The sequence below is a fragment of the Naumovozyma dairenensis genome, chromosome 7, assembly GCF_000227115.2.
Source record: "Naumovozyma dairenensis CBS 421 chromosome 7, complete genome".
In the NCBI taxonomy this organism is placed as follows: Eukaryota; Fungi; Ascomycota; class Saccharomycetes; order Saccharomycetales; family Saccharomycetaceae; genus Naumovozyma; species Naumovozyma dairenensis.
In genome coordinates, this window is record NC_016485.2 from 1,216,565 (window position 1) to 1,234,451 (window position 17,887).

The following is a 17,887-nucleotide window of genomic DNA, read 5'->3' on the forward strand; positions in this document are numbered from 1 at the left end:
TAGAATTTATCCTTGGTATTTTGAAGTGAACTAAATTCGAATGAAGAAGAAAAAACTTAAAAAAATTTCTTAGATGGAAAGACTAACTATTATATAAATCAAAGGGTAGGTTTACAATTAATATATATTAGAATAAGATCAAGATTTTGATTGCGTAACGTTACTGTTAACAGCTTCCCTTGAATCGGTTGCTCAACTCGTTAAGAAGGTTCCAGAAACGCTTTTCTAACAGATTCATGAAGTAACGTAACGTTACGCTACATTCTGGAGAGTTAATAAAGAGGGCTGCAAGTTTCAACCTTTGCAAGCCATTTCACGCACGTCCTTTCCTTATGATATCTTCAACAATTCAAAAATTCGGTCAAATTGTCTGACGTTTAGGTACTTATTCTTGACATCTGCCGCCTTTATTCAATCATCAATTGACAATATCTTTCAATATAGGAAGCCCGAGGAGATCTCCTTTGGGAATCCACTAACTTTCGGGGTGTGTGGAGGTTCCCGGGTAACCTATTTCCCCTTTTTCGTCAAAAATGTAAGCACATGCCATCAAATATGGTGGAGGGATAGAAGACCCGAGACGTTTGGCCAAATTTTCGATGCCTCCTATTTTTACAGTAGTGTACCCGAAGCTGGTTATAGGATAAATTAGAATGGGCTTTGGAAATAGGATAGCAGGCTTTAATGTGGAGCTAAATATTATAAACAATGGTAGTTTCAGAGGGTGTATATTCTTGTTTAGCATTTCTATAAATCGCATGACACATAATAGGTATAACAGATTATTAAAGGTACCAAAACATCTTAAGGGTATCCCGGACTAAAATAAAGCTTCGTTCAGAAAGCACTCTTATAACTACTACACATAAAAGAATCAAACAAAAAAGCTAACAATGCATCTCCTCACTTGGGAGTGCTTCATTATAATGACACTGAATGCAGTTCAAGTGGCATGCTCTTTTACAATGAAACGAAATCAACTAATTTTCCCAAAGAACCAGCAAAAGCTAGAATTTGACACATTAGCACTTCCACCACGAAGAGGAAGAGGAAGAGGCGGGGACGGACCTAGCAGGAAACCAGATGATGATGGGAAATGTCCACCATGCTTCAATTGTATGCTCCCCATTTTTGAATGTAAACAATTTTCAGAGTGTAACTCCTACACCGGTAGATGTGATTGTATTGAAGGATTTTCAGGTGATGATTGTTCAATACCCTTATGTGGATCTTTATCCAAGGGTAATAATGAACGTCCCATTCGTCAACCTAGTAATGAGACGCGAAATGGTGTAGAAACATGTGAATGTGATGCAGGTTGGAATGGTATCAATTGTAATATTTGTCAAGAGGATGAGGTTTGTGATGCCTTCATGCCAGACCCAAGTGTGAAGGGAACATGTTATAAAGATGGTATTATTATAAACAAATCATTTCAAGGTTGCGACGTGACTAATGAAAAGATTTTAGAAGTATTGAAGGGCAAGTTACCACAAGTGACATTTTCATGTGATAAGAAAACTAATGAATGTAATTTCCAATTTTGGATTGATCAAATTGAAAGTTTTTATTGTGGATTGGATAATTGTTCTTTTGAATATGATTTACAACAAAATACAACGCATTATGCTTGTCAAGATGCAAAGTGTAAATGTATACCTGGAACAATGTTATGTGGAGCCAATGGATCAATTGATATTGGTGAATTTCTGACGGAAACAATTAAAGGACCTGGTGATTTCAATTGTGATCTCGTGACGAAGCAATGTAAATTTAGTGAACCTTCTATGAATGACTTAATTTCCGATATATTTGGTGACGATTGTATTAGATTGAAATGCGAATCCGGTGAATGTATTCATTACAGTGAAATTCCGGGATATAACAGCCCTGATGATAATAAAGGTATGTCATGGCAAGGCAATTTGGTCTTAGCCTTGACTTCGATTTCTGTTCTTGCCTTAGTTACATTTGTTTGTTTCTATATCGCTGGGTCACCGATGTTTAGGAGCACTGATGACTTAAATTCTAAAGATACGAAAAAAGGTTCAAGAATCCTTTTACCAGAAGATGAAGACAATGATTTTCTACAAACTAACAATGCTGCCACATTAACTTTCGAGAATATTTCATATCGAGTACCGCAACTTCCAGGCGATCATGGCAATAACAATAGCAACAACGATAACGATGACGGTAAGTCAATATTGAATAATATTAGTGGTATTGTGAAACCAGGTCAGATTTTTGCAATTATGGGTGGTTCAGGTGCCGGTAAAACCACATTATTAGATATATTGGCAATGAAACGCAAGACAGGTATAGTGACAGGGACCATTAAAGTAAATGGGCAAACTATCTCCAGGAAAGATTATAGTAAATTGACTGGGTTTGTCGATCAAAATGATTACTTACATCCAATGCTAACGGTGTACGAAACTGTTCTGAACAGTGCTTTGTTAAGATTACCAAGATCAATGTCATTTGAAGCAAAGGAATCTAGAGTATATCAAGTATTGGAAGAATTGAGAATATTTGACATTAAAGATCGTATAATTGGCAGTGATTTTGAAAGAGGTATCAGTGGAGGTGAAAAAAGAAGAGTTTCCATTGCATGTGAGTTGGTTACATCGCCATTGATCTTATTTTTAGATGAACCAACTTCAGGGTTAGATGCAAATAATGCGAGTAATGTTATTAATAGCTTGGTGAGACTGTCTCAGCATTATAACAGGACTTTAGTGTTAACAATCCATCAACCAAGATCTAATATCTTTTATCAATTTGACAAACTGGTTCTTCTAAGCAACTCTGAGATGGTGTATTCAGGAGACGTCAGTAAAGTTAATGAATTTTTACGAAACAGCGGATATGAATGTCCAGTAAACTACAACATTGCTGATTATTTGATTGATATTACATATGAAAGTAAAGGTAATTTGCGTGCCCGTGAAAGAGAAAGACAAGGAAGAGTATCTACGGAACTTGACCTAGAAAATGTTGGTGGCGCATCTGTGGAAGAGGATCATATAGAAGATCGCGGTTTACCAAGAAGTCTTACCCAAACAGAATGGGAACATTATGCGATCCACAGAGATGAAATTAGAAATTTGCTTCAAGATACTATTTCCAGAGATAGAGGGGATAATACAGATGACAATGAACATACGATTGGATCATTAAACACTTTGATTTTGCATAATAAATTTATAGAAGGAGTATATTTTGCAGATTTAAAATCCGATATTGATGATATTATGCGTGCACAAGGATCGACTATGAACGATACTACTGGTGAAACTAGAACTGGCACAAGTACCTTATCTGTACCGAATATAGAGAAAGGTGCAACATTTTTCCAACAATTAGTCATTTTGAATTCTCGAACTTTTAAAAACATTTATCGTAATCCTAAACTACTATTAGGGAATTATATGTTAACGATTCTATTAAGTTTATTTTTAGGAACATTATATTACCAAGTGACGAATGATATCAGTGGGTTCCAAAATCGTATGGGATTGTTTTTCTTCATCTTAACGTATTTTGGGTTTGTTACATTTACTGGTTTAAGTTCGTTCCATATCGAAAGATTAATTTTCATCAAGGAAAGATCTAATAATTATTATAGCCCCTTGGCGTACTATATTAGTAAGATTTTGAGTGATGTTTTACCGTTAAGAATCATTCCTCCGATATTGATGGCAATAATAATATATCCAATGGTTGGATTAAATATGAGGGATCATGGTTTTTTCAAATTTATTGGTATTTTAATTCTTTTCAATTTGAGTATATCGTTAGAGATATTAACGATTGGGATTATATTTGAAGATTTGAACAATGGAATAATATTAAGTGTATTGATATTATTGGGATCGTTATTGTTTAGTGGACTATTCATCAACACTAAGGACATTACGAATGTTGCATTTAAATATTTGAAAAATCTCTCAGTGATTTACTATGCATATGAATCTTTGTTGATTAATGAAGTTAAGACACTGATGTTGAAAGAAAAGAAATATGGATTAAACATTGAAGTACCAGGCGCTACGATCTTAAGTACGTTTGGATTTATGGTTCAAAATTTGGTATTTGATGTCAAGATTCTGGTTATGTTTAATATGATCTTTTTGGTTGTTGGATATCTAGCTTTGAAATGGATTGTTATTGAACAGAAGTAAGAAACCAAAGTATAGTAATAAAATGGTTTCTTTATATAAAAGCCGTACATACATAATATCTAATATATACTCGTTTGCATTTTACAGCTGCTAATGTTTACCTTTACTGTACATACGTATACACGACCAGTTGTGTTGTGTATTTCGTTACCCTGTTCTGGCCCTAAATCTGAACAGGAAAAAATGAATGCTGATCTGAAAAATTTTGAAAAATTCATCCTAGTTAATATTAAATAAAGAAGAGCGTCTTGAAATGGACATATGATATACTAAAATCTCAAGCAGAATATAGTAATAGTCTTGTTTTAGGTAGTATTTAATATATTACTATAACTTACTAAAGTTTTAGGCAAAAAAAAAATAACAATACAAAAATAGAAATGTCAAGTACAGATTTGGGATTATCAGATAATGCTAAGACTCTACATTCAGGTATGATTGCGAAAGGATCTGCAGCGATGTTTAGCCAACAAGAATTGACCATTCTATCTGGTCAAAGTTCTTTGGGTGATTTAATGCTAATTGTTCAAGAATTACTAGACAAGAATCTAATTAAATTGATTAAACAAAATAATGAACTAAAATTTCAAGCTGTTGATTATAATGAAGCTAATAAGAAATCCTCGATGAGTTCAGAAGAAGCTTTAGTTTATTCATACATTGAAGCTAGTGGTAGAGAAGGGATATGGTCCAAGACTATCAAAGCTAGAACCAATTTACATCAACATGTTGTTTTAAAATGTTTGAAAAGTTTGGAATCACAACGATATGTTAAGAGTGTGAAGAGTGTGAAATTCCCTACGAGGAAAATCTATATGCTGTATAATTTACAACCATCTATTGAAGTGACAGGTGGGCCATGGTTTACGGAGGGTGAATTGGATGTAGAATTTATTAATAGCTTATTGACAATCGTATGGAGATTTATATGTGGTACCACATTCCCTAATGGGTTTAAAGGATTCAGTAATGGGATGAAAGAGGTTCATTATTCTCCAATGGTTAAGAATTATTCCACAACGAGTGAAATCTTGGAGTTTATTTCTGGAGCAGGTGTTAGTACCGTAGAATTACATGATAATGATATTAGATCTCTATGTGAGGTTCTAGTCTACGATGATAAATTAGAACAGGTTTCTCATGATTGTTATAAAGCGACATTACAGAGTGTATTAATGTTAAATGCAGCGACCAATTTCGGAGCAGTTTCCAAGAAAAGTGTGAATCAAGAAGGAGGTGGTGATAATAATGGTAACTTTGGTGATATTGGAGATGATGATGATGACGAATTCTCGATATTTAGTTATTTCAATGGTATTTCTCAATCGCAGGGGGATAAAGAGGCAGTATATTTCGATGAATGGACGCTGTGATATTGTTATATATCATTTATAGATAGACTTTAAATCTGAAAAGAAACCATATATGACATATAGATATCTTCTCACAACGTTGTTAAGCAATGCGTTGCACGACACTATATAATATAATACATAAAAATTTTGTATAAATTAAGAGATATATTACATGGTTTTACAGTCGCTTCATTATATACCTCGTCTGTCGCCGAATTAAGGCTCGTCAGATGTCAATGAGTTGAATCCGAAAACTCGGAATATGTTCATCGAAGTTTGAACCCCTACCGTTTCATATATATCTAAACTTTCTTCCAAATGTCATATTCAAAGAAGTATTACGATAAGGGGTCTCTGAATGTCCGATTATTCCTTAATCATCCCTGTTTGCTGTGCCTTCAAATATACTACGTACGCAAACAGACTTTTGGCAGGCAGCCCCGGGAAACCGGACTAAATGAAATTCCCGAAAGTACAAGGAGTGGCTGTGAAAGTTTACGTACGGAACTCACGTGGGACGGCGGTTGATAAAACATGGATCAAGATACTAAATAAGGGTAATCATTGGAAGTTGAACCATTAGCACCTACGTACATTACTCCTTGTTCCGTTCCGAGTGGGCCTGAAATACCCCTTCCAGTTACTTCCCCCATTTACTAAAAAGTTTAAACGTCCCAAAACGTTAAGTTATTAGTAATTGGAGAAGATATGCGGCTGACTTCATATTTTCAGTTGAAGTGGGGAGGGAACCAATAGCCGCACAGCTGGAGATACTCCTTACCCAAGTACGTACGCTATTATCCTGACATAAGTAAGGATAATGACTTACTATAAGCTCTTGGAGGAACCAACCAACCAACCAACCTTCGCCAGGCCTTCACCAATAAATGCGAGGTTGTAGGTAAGTCCCCGTGGAAGACAACACTAAATCACAGGCTGTGAGGATCGTAGTGTGATCATGTCTAGTAACTATTTACTAATCTAATAAATACTTTTGTGGGGAAAATCACTTCATATGTATTAATTCATATTACCATAACCGTTTCCTTCTCGACCCGAGCCTTACAGAAATTGGAGTCAGTCTAATTCGGACTCGAATTTTCTACAAGATGTCTTCGAGATTCACTATTAGCAAAATCCCTTTAACATTGTGTTTACGGAAAAATTGGAGACCCGTCTGTCCATATCCATCAAGCCCATTTGTCTATTACTATTCTGTGCATAGATGTATCTATTCTCTTATAGGTTTTGTATTACTCGTAGTTGATTCAACAATACTCAATACTTATAGTAAATCTCAACTTTAAAGGGTACAAGGGTGCCAGTCAGTTTTTTTAGACGTCTCTTCGAACACAAACTATAAAAACCCACCTACTTTACTTGAAAAACAAAATCTTGTTCCATCTCTTGCTCTAGTACATCTTACTTATAATCAATATTTCCTCTATAATAACAATAAACTAACAAATTTAAAGCTTCCTTTACAAAATAAACAAGCTAGAAAATAAAAGCTCAAAAAAAGAATTAAATAACTCCTCCTACACCTTCAACAAACACAAAAATGTCAGACAAAGAACAAGCAAGTGGGATGACAGATTTAGAAAATCCAACTCTAAACCCAAACCACAATCTATCTCAAGACTCCCTAGGGAAAATTTACACAGGTGGTGAACATAATGAATACATCTACATTGGTCGTCAAAAATTCTTAAGAAATGAACTTTTCGAAGCTTTCGGTGGTACATTAAACCCAGGTTTAGCTCCTGCATCGACTCACAAGTTCGCTAATCCTGCTCCATTGGGGTTATCAGCTTTCGTTTTAACTACTTTTGTACTTTCCATGTTTAATGCAAGAGCTCAAAATATTAGAGTTCCAAACGTCATCGTCGGATTAGCTATGTTCTACGGTGGTCTTGTTCAATTAATTGCAGGTATTTGGGAAATCGCTTTGGAAAACACTTTTGGTGGAACAGCATTATGTTCATATGGTGGATTCTGGTTAAGTTTCGGTGCTATTTACATCCCATGGTTTGGTATCTTAGATGCTTACCAAGGGTTAGAAACTCATGACTTGGGTAACGCCTTGGGGTTCTATCTAATAGGTTGGAGTATCTTTACTTTTGGTTTGACTCTCTGTACTTTGAAATCAACCATTGCATTCTTCTCATTGTTTTTCCTATTAGCAATCACATTCTTATTGTTATCCATTGGTGAATTTACTGGAAAATATGGTGTTACAAGAGCTGGTGGTATCTTAGGTGTCATCGTTGCCTTTATTGCCTGGTACAATGCATATGCGGGTGTGGCGACAAAACAAAACTCTTATTTAATGGCAAAACCATTCGCATTACCAACTAATGATAGAGTGATCTTTTAGAGAACCATAATTTTCCGAAAATTATTTACCAAAAAAAAATTGCGAAAGTTGCTTTCTCCCCTTGCCTTCTCTTCTAAAAAAACTATACGCTTCCGACCGTTCACGTTTCCTATCGTTATTTTATCAATTAAAAATGTCTAAATATTCATTAATTATTTCTTTTTTCAATTAATATAACTTAAAATATATTTTCTTTCTAAAAACACGCAAAATAATGTCATCATTCGTTACTTTTAAGAACATATTGTACCTATATATTTACGTAAATATTACGAGAGTTTATTAGAATGGATATTCTTTAAAATATTTAAATGAAATATAAGACCAACATTTACAAAATGCAGATGCAGAGGTTCAACTAACTTACATTCATAATAACAAACAAAAAAATAATAGACCGATTTATGAAATAAGTTGCATCCAAGACAAACTTGCGGTTTCAAGCACGTTCTAGTTCCTCGTGCGTACAGCAACACATGTCAATAAGGATCCAGCGTTGGTCCAAGTAAGAATCAAGCAGACAATTGTTTGAATACCAAGTATTCCCCGGTTTACCTATTTCAAAGATAACCTAAAGCGCATTTAGATCTCAATTCTGATTCAAAAATTTATCCCTTGTACCTCTTCGTAAGGTATAAATAATATTTTTTCTCGAGAATGAGCAGCTCACTAAGCTCTAATATCTTCCTATTTGTCATACCATCCTTCTTCGTGACGATGGAAAAAAAAAAATAACTTCTCTCAGTTGCGGTACGTTGGTCATCTTTCTCAATGTATATCATGGTATGGAATCGACATCGTTTTACGGCTGTCAATTTAATATCAATTGGTTCTATTTACGTATGAATTTTTGCTCATATGATTACGCAATGGCATAATCTTCGACAAAGCAAATCGGACTGCTACTTCCTCCTTTAAAAGGTCGAAGCATTGCCATTCCATTTCAAATGTAGACAGTTCCGATATCTGTGAATAGACCTCTAATGGATACAGACAACGACATAGCTATAATCCATCCATTGTCATAGTAGGTACGTAGAGTTCTCTCTTTCCTTAACGGTGACCATTCTTCGAGTAGAGCTGTGTATGGATTTTTCGTCCCATTTATAACTATTTGTTATTAGCTAGCGGTGTAGGTTGAGACTAACAGTGAACTGATGTAAATTATTGAAAGAATGCTACATTTTTTGACAGTTTCACTGGTAGAACTAGAAATTATTTTATGTTTGTTAAATGATTTTCTAGTTAGAAACATTCAAGTACTCCCTCTAGGAAACAAAAAAATAAGAAAATATGGTTTCGTGGTCTAGTCGGTTATGGCATCTGCTTAACACGCAGAACGTCCCCAGTTCGATCCTGGGCGAAATCATAATTCTTTAATTTTTTATGTTTTTTTTCATTTATTAGTACGTCACAAATTATTGAAAATATTTAAGTTTTATTTTTTCGAAAAATATATTGTGTCGTGCCGTTACGGTCCGTTCCAGTTTTGTTTCATGAAAATATTCAAATAGGGATTAACTGAGTGAATGAATGAATTAAAAGAAGATTGACATATTATACTGAATTGAAAAGAATACATTGTGTTTATATATCTTGGATTCTTGATACAAAGAAAGAACTAAAAACCCCAGAAATAGTACAAGTAATAATAATTAATAATCATGAGTTGGGAAGGTTTCAAAAAAGCTATCAACAGAGCTGGTAACAGTGTTATTGTGAAAAATGTCGATAAGACAATAGATAAAGAATATGACATGGAAGAACGTCGTTATAGGGTGTTACAAAAGGCAGGTGATGAATTACAAAAGGAAGCTAAGGGTTACCTTGATTCGTTAAGAGCTGTCACAGCATCGCAAGTTACTATTGCGGAAGTTATATCGAATCTTTACGATGATTCTAAATATATTAGCGGTGGTGGTTACAATGTCGGTAACTATTATTTACAAAGTGTTCAAGATTTTGATACTGAAACTGTTAAACAATTGGATGGTCCATTCAGAGAGACTGTGTTGGACCCAGTTACGAAATTTTCCACATATTTTAAGGAAATTGATGAAGCTATCAAGAAAAGAGCTCATAAGAAGAAAGATTATGATGCTGCAAAGGCAAAAGTTAGAAGAATGATTGATAAACCTGCAAAGGATGCATCCAAATTACCTCGTGCTGAAAAGGAATTAAGTTTAGCTAAAGATATATATGAAAATTTGAATAATCAATTGAAACTAGAACTACCACAATTAGTTTCATTGAGAGTTCCTTATTTTGATCCAAGTTTTGAAGCTCTAATTAAAATTCAATTAAGATTTTGTACGGATGGTTATACAAGATTAGCCCAAATCCAACAATATCTAGATCAACAATCAAGAGATGATTATGCGAATGGGTTATTAGATGATAAGATTACAGATCTATTGAATCAAATGTCTACTCTAGATATTTGTGCGTTAGGTTTTAAAGGGTAAGGTAAGCTTTCTAGATTATGTAATTCAGTCAACCATACCTAATTTTATACGCGTATATGTATAAAGTTTTATCGAAATAAAAATATATGTAAGGCAACCTTTTGTAACAGCACATCTATGAAAAATGAATGAATATTTGAAATTTTTTATAATGCATGAATTAGAATATTGTTCCTTGAATTGAGTATATGCATTCGTTTTTGAGTTCGTTAAAAAAAGTTCGAATTGTGAATATAACTGGTACCAGTGCTCCCAAAATTCCTAGAGGGTAAAATATAGGACTTATTAAATAATATCTCAGGGAAAAAAGAAATTAAAACAAACAAAAATTATTAAAACTGTGGAAGAAAATATTATCAAAATTATTAATACATACAATTTGTTATTATTACAAACGAAGGAAGCGACAACGTGCCATTTTTATTTCATGGAACGACTTTGAAGACATGTAACGATTTCTCTACCCCATTCACTATTTAAAACTTGTTTAGCTGTTAATCTTCTATTAGAAACAGGATCTAACATCGAATAAACAACATTTCTACATCTCGCCCTTTTTAAACGTTCGATAGGTTCATAACCAGTTTTTTTCGTCCTATCTTTAATATACTTCATATAAAGGGGATCCTCTTTTTTAGCTACATCCCATAAATGTTTACCTAATCTCATGGCCATATAAATAATACCACAAGCCCAAATATCTAGTGGTCTTGGATCGAATTCTTCCTGAATATACTCCTCTGGTGCGATATAGCCAGATGACCCACAAATACCACCACTTAAAGCTACTTTTCCTTCCCATGCCATTTTAAAACAATCACTATTACCGAAATCAGTAATTTTTAAGGTCCCATTCGAAGTTAGTAATATATTTTCAGGTTTTAAGTCTCTATGAGCAACTCCGACTTCATGCATAAATGCAACACCTCTCATTATTTGTTTAAAGAAACAATCTGCTTCTTTATAATCTAATTTCCCATTAGCAACGATCAAAGAAAATAGATCACCACCTGAGCAATATTCCATCACTTGATAGAATTTATTATTGATATCTTGGAATAAATCTAATGATCTAATAATATTAGTATGTTGTAATGATGCAGTCAAGCAAAATTCTGAACATAACCTTGTAGCATACTTTTTTTCGTTTTCACCTGATCTTATAGTAAATTCTTTAACAGCATAATAAAGCGTAACCATTCCATCATCGACTTCAGTGTCACCGCTTTTATTCTTGTCCCTTATAGCTTGTTGTTGTTTTGTTGCAATACAGTCAGTGGTAATCCTGTGCTCCTTTGTTAGCTCCTTTGGTATCTTTTTCACACAGATTCTTACTGTACCATATGCTCCTCTCCCCAAGACCTCTTGACAATTTCCATATTTTTCACCAAATGTGGGAAGTTTCTTACCTTTAAAAAGATTGGCAGTCGCATCGGATTCGTTCTCATTTTGTGATTCGGATTTGGATTTAGATTTGGACTTAGATTTGGACTTAGATTTGGACTTTTTTTTCGCTGCAGCATTATTCTTAGCGTTAATTTCCATTTGTTTCAAAAGATTAGCTAACAGAATTGGAGGAGTAGCATTAGCGTTTTGTAAATCGATAATATCAGGGACAGCACTTATGGCTTCATTTCTCAATCTTTGACTTGGTGATCCACCCATCATGTTTTTTATCATTGTTGATAATTTTTCTTGTCTTTTTGTCTTCTTTAGATTATGTAGGTGGTGCCCATTTTCAAGTACTACGAATCCATTCTTCTTAGTCTTTAATGAGGATGAGGATGCGGATGTCGAGCATGAAGTTGACTTTTTGGCAACTTTTGTCTCTGCCTTTGATGGTTCTGTGGAAGGAGATATTATCTCTTTTTGTAATCTTGTAATTGCTGTCTTTTTCGGATCCTTTAACTCCCTTACTATGGATTCCTTGCTGTGTTTAGCGGTAGAAGTAGAAGAGTAAGAACTAGGAGGAGGAGCAATAGGATAGGGAGTTCCATGGAGACGACCGTTTTCATAATAAGTGCAAGTGTTCTGAGTGGCATGACGGTTGTGGTGATGATGAGAATGAGGATGAGAATGAGAATTGTTCTTCTTGGAAGCATTACTTTTATTGATATGAGCCTTATTAGCAGAAGACACGTTGGATGAAGATGAAGTGCCAGAGGAAGAATAGCTTGAATGTGTTGGAGAATATGATAAAAGATCAAAGGATTGTTCATACTTATCCAGTTTCTTTTTGATATCATTTTTTATGCTACTTTCGTGTAGCAAACCCGTCTTTGATGCCACAGCTTTCAAATTTTTATTGTTATATATAATGCTACTAGATGTTTTCATGTCCGTTGAAGGTATAGATAACGAAGAAGATGTCATATCATTATTATTATTAATATTTTTGCCATTTTCCTTTTTCTTGTCGGTGTTATTATTCGTTTTTGGAGTAGTCGTCAATGGTTTAACAGTTCCTCCACCAAATAACTTTTTCACTTTTGATGAGATGTTGTTTTTCTTTGTAATGACAGTAGATGGATCAATATTAGTAGTCATCTGAGCATACAATTGTATAATGTAACTGAATTTCTCTTGAAGGTATGAGTATCAATAATAAAAACTTTAGTGAGACAAAAAACTTTGTACTATGATGGTTAAAGTAGGTAATAGCAGGAAATGGTAAACTATATCGAAGAGATGGAATTAGTTGTCTGTTCTCTCTAGACTTACTTAATTCTCTCTTCCGTCAAACTATGCTATGACGTATAGATAGTGATCTGGACTGTATTGCCAACAAAGTTCTTACGATACGTTCGTACGTTAGCGAACAATCAGAATAGTGGTTGGAACAAATGCTTCGGTTTTGCCACTTATAACACTTGAACTTTACGTAAACTTTGAAAGCTCAATGTTTTTCCTTGCGAAAGAACGATACAAGGAAAAAAGTTCTGATATGTTCTGTTGGCACTGTACTCTCCGTTTATATATTGAAAATATATACTACAAATAATCATGATCGGAGTGTTTAGTCTTGCACATTCTACGCATTGACTAACTATTTTAGTCGCTATTTGATATCCTTAGTTTATGTCATTGATAATGTACGTACGTAATATGTATGATTCACTTATATTTTTTTTGACAGAGAAACAAGAAGCGGAACGCACATTAACTGGAAAAAAAAAGTTTCTACAAAAAATGAATGTCCCTTCTGGGAAACTGGGGGGGGATGAGGGAGTGTGTTAGAATAGCCCCCACCGCTGTTAACCGTTTTGGGAAACACTACAGTAGATACGTACCTTCTCAGAGACAATAACTTCTCTCAAAGAGGAGAATTGGTTGGGCAGCCATACCTAAGAGAAATCATGCGATGCCACCCCCGGTGGGACATGGGCGTTGGAAGAAAATTTCTTATTTCTTCCATTGTTATCGTTATTACATGCGTATTGTATGTGGTGCACATATGTAGACCTACATCGGAAAGTACATCCGAAGGTTGCGAACCATATAGCCGCCCAGCTTCCTGCTAACAAAGTTTCCCTAAAGAGTAATTGCTAAACAATAACCATTATAACATACGATAATGTTATAATAATATTTATAGTACGTATCCACCAGAGACTCTATACGATTACAATGTCAACAGAATGATTTTGCCCCTTTCTTTCGACAACAACAAGTAGCGGAATATAATCACCGACAGTTGGCGGGCATTACTATTGGGTGTTGTGCCTATTCGAGAGTATGAGGTTCTGAGTGTCTATCTTCTTTACACATCATAATTGGCATAATAATCAAATATCATTTGAACTAATCTTTTTTCCACTCTCCTTACTAACTGACCGAGTCCATAAAGTATAAGTGATTTGTGAATCCACCCTCCGTCTCAGTACATTCTTAGACAAAAGTGACATACGAATTTTTCTAGTCTCCTTACCCATTGAAACAATTTTAAATTGTTGCCAATATGTGTGTGAGTTAGTGTTAGTGTTAGTGTAAGGTTTCCATTCTGTGAAGGATATCCCGTAAAAATATACTTTGTAAATATGTGCGTAACTATGTACGTCTATTTCAGAAGTTAATTACTACCAAAGTGATTAAGAAATAAACAACGGTAAAGTGAAATAACGCGCCCATTCATAGTGTTATACATCAGGTCAGTAAACTATTTTCACTTTTTTTTAGATATGGTATATATATCATTAGCCTACGTTCTTCCCCCTCCCCCCCCATGTAAATCCTTTGAAATGAAAGATAAAATGTTATCCACTTATGATAACCTTTTAACATGTTGTCGTATTTTCTATAAAGTTAACTTTCGGTTTCTGAACCCAACTATATATGATGTTTCTAGAATCATATATTTCATAAACTGGTCTGCAATACACGGTGAAGTTACTTGAGCAATTAAGCGTGGGCAGCATACCACAAAATTTGGTAAGATAAATTAGAGCCTTATAATATACAATATATATCACTAGATCCTTCTTAGTACTAGGTTCACTTTTCCCCTTGTCGGAAATGTAGTAATTTATCTTTGTTAGTTTCACTTCTCCATGCAGAAAGTAATGAACAGGGATAACGATTATTAGTTCCCATCTTTACGATGTGTGTTGTGTATTTTTGAAGAAACACATGGAAATTTATTCTACCATGAAGCTAATAGTATAGCATTGTTCTTTAGCCATGTAGTCTATACTCCCATTCTATCAAATCCCAGTTGAAAGTGACCATGTAGTTCGAAATTTCGACCACACGTTACTGCGGCGGTATACGTAGAGGGATGTTTTTGTCTCAGGAATAACTAACAAAGAATTGCTCCATGAAAAGGGATGCAAACGAATATGAGAAGATAAAACCAGATACAAGCATATATCCGTAGGTTACTATCAAAGTACCGCTGTCATTTTACTTTTGTCACATCATTATATCGTTTCCTGTGAATTGCATTTGAAGCCGATTTTAATTGATGGAGCAAGAAACATGATAGAGAATAAACCAATCGATCCAAGACTGCAGCAGCAGCAACAGCAACAACAACAACAGCAGCAGCAGCAGCAGCAGCAGCAGCAACAACAACAACAGCAACAACAGTTATTTGTGACTCCTCAGACAGAAAATCTGACCTATTTGTATCAATTAACAGAAACATTATTCAATCAAATAAATGAAAATAAATTACAAAAGCAAAAAATATTAAGAAACATAGACTCATTATCTAATAAACTAATAGCGAATTCACATTCTAACACTAAAAAAATTGAAACACAACAAGATATTGTACTCTTCACTAAATTCATTGAGAAAAGAATCGGTAATGACAATAGTAAGATAATTTTCAACCCAGATGATAAGATTCAATTAGAGAATGATAAAGAACTAATAATTTTACAAAAGCAAAATGAACAATTACGTTCATTACTACAAGATACGAAAACCTCCAGTGCGGAGACGTTGAGTTTATTGAAATTGAATGAAAATTCATTCAATGAAGTGGTAACATTGTTAAGGAATGATGTTTTGAAGACTCATTGTTTGTTTATTGATATTATCAAAAAGAGATATAATGAAAAATTCAACTATCTGAAAGATCAAGAATTTAATACGTATCTTGAAGGAATCAATGATCTACAAAAGTTGATGGATATTTCAGAAATTTATAAAGATTTATTAAGATTACTTGAATAATAAGTACATACTCAAACAAGAGAAGTGTGAATATATATAATTTTATTCTTATTTTGAATTTGAATTTGAATTTGATGAGGCACCTTTATGTGCTATGTTTTTGGTAGAATACTAGAATGTTCACTAAAATGGGAAAATGGGATTTTTGTTTATTTTTTATGATATATTTCCTCCAAAAACCTAGCTCCAGCTTGCCAACTGAAAATTGAAAATGAATAATGAAAAATAAATAATTTTTGTAAAAAGGGATATCATGTTAAAACGGATCATCAAAAAGGAAACTGAACGCTAATACGAAGTTTCTATTACAACTCAGTGCCCAAGAAGGCAAGAGAAGAGAATGAAAAAAGTAGTCATCGTAACTGGAGTTTCAAGAGGTATCGGCAAATCAATTGTCAAGCAATTACTATCATTAGATTCTGAAACAATTGTCTATGGTATATCAAGGAGTCCTATTAAAGATGGGGATACTATTGAAGAGGAATATAAAGAGAGATTCATTAAAATTACAGGCGACATTACGGACGAATCGTCCATTAAGGAGCTTATTAAAGAAGCTTTAACTGCTCATGGGAGAATTGATTCTATCATTATAAATGCTGGTATCCTTGAACCTGTGGCAAATGTCGGTGAAGTAGATCTCCCTGCGTGGAAGAAGCTATTTGATGTAAATTTCTTCAGTGCTGTATCTTTAGTTTCTCAATGTTTACCATATGTGGATAAGAGTAATGGGTCTGTTATTTTTGTTAGTTCTGGAGCAAGTGTGAAAGCTTACTACGGTTGGGCTGCATATTCGGCATCTAAAGCTGCATTAAATAGTTTCGCCATGAGTGTAGCCTCAGAGAGACCCAAGATTAAGACAATTACTGTTGCTCCAGGTGTTGTAGATACACAAATGCAAGTCGATATTAGGGAGAAATTCGGGCCTGAATCAATGACTAGAGAGTCCCTAGAAAGGTTCACTGATTTGTATAACGAGAAGAAATTGTTAGATCCAATCATACCGGCTACTATCTATGCGAAATTAGCAATCAGGGGTATTCCCGATGAATTAAATGGGAAATATGTAAGATATGATGACCCAAGGCTCTCCTTTTTCTAAGGTAACATCATATGTATGTACGTAACAAGTAAACTAAGAGTCTTCTCTTCATTTATTCCAGTATTTTTCCCCGTTCATAGCAATTTGAGGTTTGTATCATTGTTCATGATTTAATCGAAGACCGCTCGTCAAATAACTGCATATGCAGATAAAACCTATAACTCGTTAAGAAGTCGCTATTACGTTTCAGACTAGCAAAGATCTAAGTGAGAAAAACAATAAAGAAAAAATAATTTTATTGTTGTTACTGATGGTCCACAAGGGAGTGGCATAATAATTATGAAAACGAAGTATTATCATTAGATTCCGAAACCATTGCGCATAGTCATTGTGACAGATGTTAGTTCCATTAATAGATTTCTACAACAGGCTTTGAATGCTCTCATAGGAGAATCTAACTTCTCTTTGTAAATACAAGTGTGTCGGAACCTCTGACAACCCTCAATAAAATAAATCTGTATACAGGGAACACATTATTTAATACCAGTTTCTTCAGTAAAGAAGCGACAGCCTCTTATCGTGTTGAACAGCTCAAACTCAAGCTATGATAATGTGACAGTGCGCTTGCTAAACGTTCAGTTCGGTAATTTAATTTACGGAGTTTTTTCCCCCGGAATTTTCAAATGAATTTTTGCTTTGCGACGAAAAAAATTGTAAAACGAGTCATATATATCGAGAACAAAAATTCCGAGGGAACTATCTACGCTCACTACCTAGAGATT

The 17,887-nt window shown here is 34.3% G+C and overlaps 7 protein-coding genes and 1 non-coding gene across 8 annotated transcripts; 7 read left to right on the forward strand and 1 right to left on the reverse strand.

The window, feature by feature from the left end:
* Positions 1–893: 893 nt before the first annotated feature.
* ADP1 (putative ATP-dependent permease ADP1) lies at positions 894–4,187 on the forward strand (the record flags this gene model as incomplete). Its single annotated transcript, XM_003980112.1, has 1 exon — positions 894–4,187. The coding sequence occupies one exon, from the start codon at positions 894–896 to the stop codon at positions 4,185–4,187; it is 3,294 nt and encodes a 1,097-aa protein (XP_003980161.1).
* Positions 4,188–4,567: 380 nt separating this feature from the next.
* On the forward strand, positions 4,568–5,560 carry RPC34 (DNA-directed RNA polymerase III subunit C34; the record flags this gene model as incomplete). The annotated part of the gene is made up of 1 exon (XM_003980113.1): positions 4,568–5,560. One exon carries the CDS (start codon positions 4,568–4,570, stop codon positions 5,558–5,560), a length of 993 nt encoding a protein of 330 aa, XP_003980162.1.
* Positions 5,561–7,103: 1,543 nt separating this feature from the next.
* On the forward strand, positions 7,104–7,919 carry ADY2 (Ady2p; the record flags this gene model as incomplete). The annotated part of the gene is made up of 1 exon (XM_003980114.1): positions 7,104–7,919. The coding sequence occupies one exon, from the start codon at positions 7,104–7,106 to the stop codon at positions 7,917–7,919; it is 816 nt and encodes a 271-aa protein (XP_003980163.1).
* A 1,295-nt stretch (positions 7,920–9,214) lies between these two features.
* Positions 9,215–9,288, forward strand: NDAI0Gtrna9V. Its single transcript has one exon. It is a non-coding gene; the product is annotated as a tRNA-Val (tRNA).
* A 295-nt stretch (positions 9,289–9,583) lies between these two features.
* On the forward strand, positions 9,584–10,384 carry RVS161 (amphiphysin-like protein RVS161; the record flags this gene model as incomplete). Its single annotated transcript, XM_003980115.1, has 1 exon — positions 9,584–10,384. One exon carries the CDS (start codon positions 9,584–9,586, stop codon positions 10,382–10,384), a length of 801 nt encoding a protein of 266 aa, XP_003980164.1.
* A 420-nt stretch (positions 10,385–10,804) lies between these two features.
* Positions 10,805–12,931, reverse strand: SAT4 (serine/threonine protein kinase SAT4; the record flags this gene model as incomplete). The annotated part of the gene is made up of 1 exon (XM_003980116.1): positions 10,805–12,931. The coding sequence occupies one exon, from the start codon at positions 12,929–12,931 to the stop codon at positions 10,805–10,807; it is 2,127 nt and encodes a 708-aa protein (XP_003980165.1).
* Positions 12,932–15,358: 2,427 nt separating this feature from the next.
* On the forward strand, positions 15,359–16,063 carry FAR7 (Far7p; the record flags this gene model as incomplete). The annotated part of the gene is made up of 1 exon (XM_003980117.1): positions 15,359–16,063. One exon carries the CDS (start codon positions 15,359–15,361, stop codon positions 16,061–16,063), a length of 705 nt encoding a protein of 234 aa, XP_003980166.1.
* Positions 16,064–16,403: 340 nt separating this feature from the next.
* On the forward strand, positions 16,404–17,165 carry NDAI0G05080 (SDR family oxidoreductase; the record flags this gene model as incomplete). The annotated part of the gene is made up of 1 exon (XM_003980118.1): positions 16,404–17,165. The coding sequence occupies one exon, from the start codon at positions 16,404–16,406 to the stop codon at positions 17,163–17,165; it is 762 nt and encodes a 253-aa protein (XP_003980167.1).
* Between the last annotated feature and the right edge of the window lie 722 nt (positions 17,166–17,887).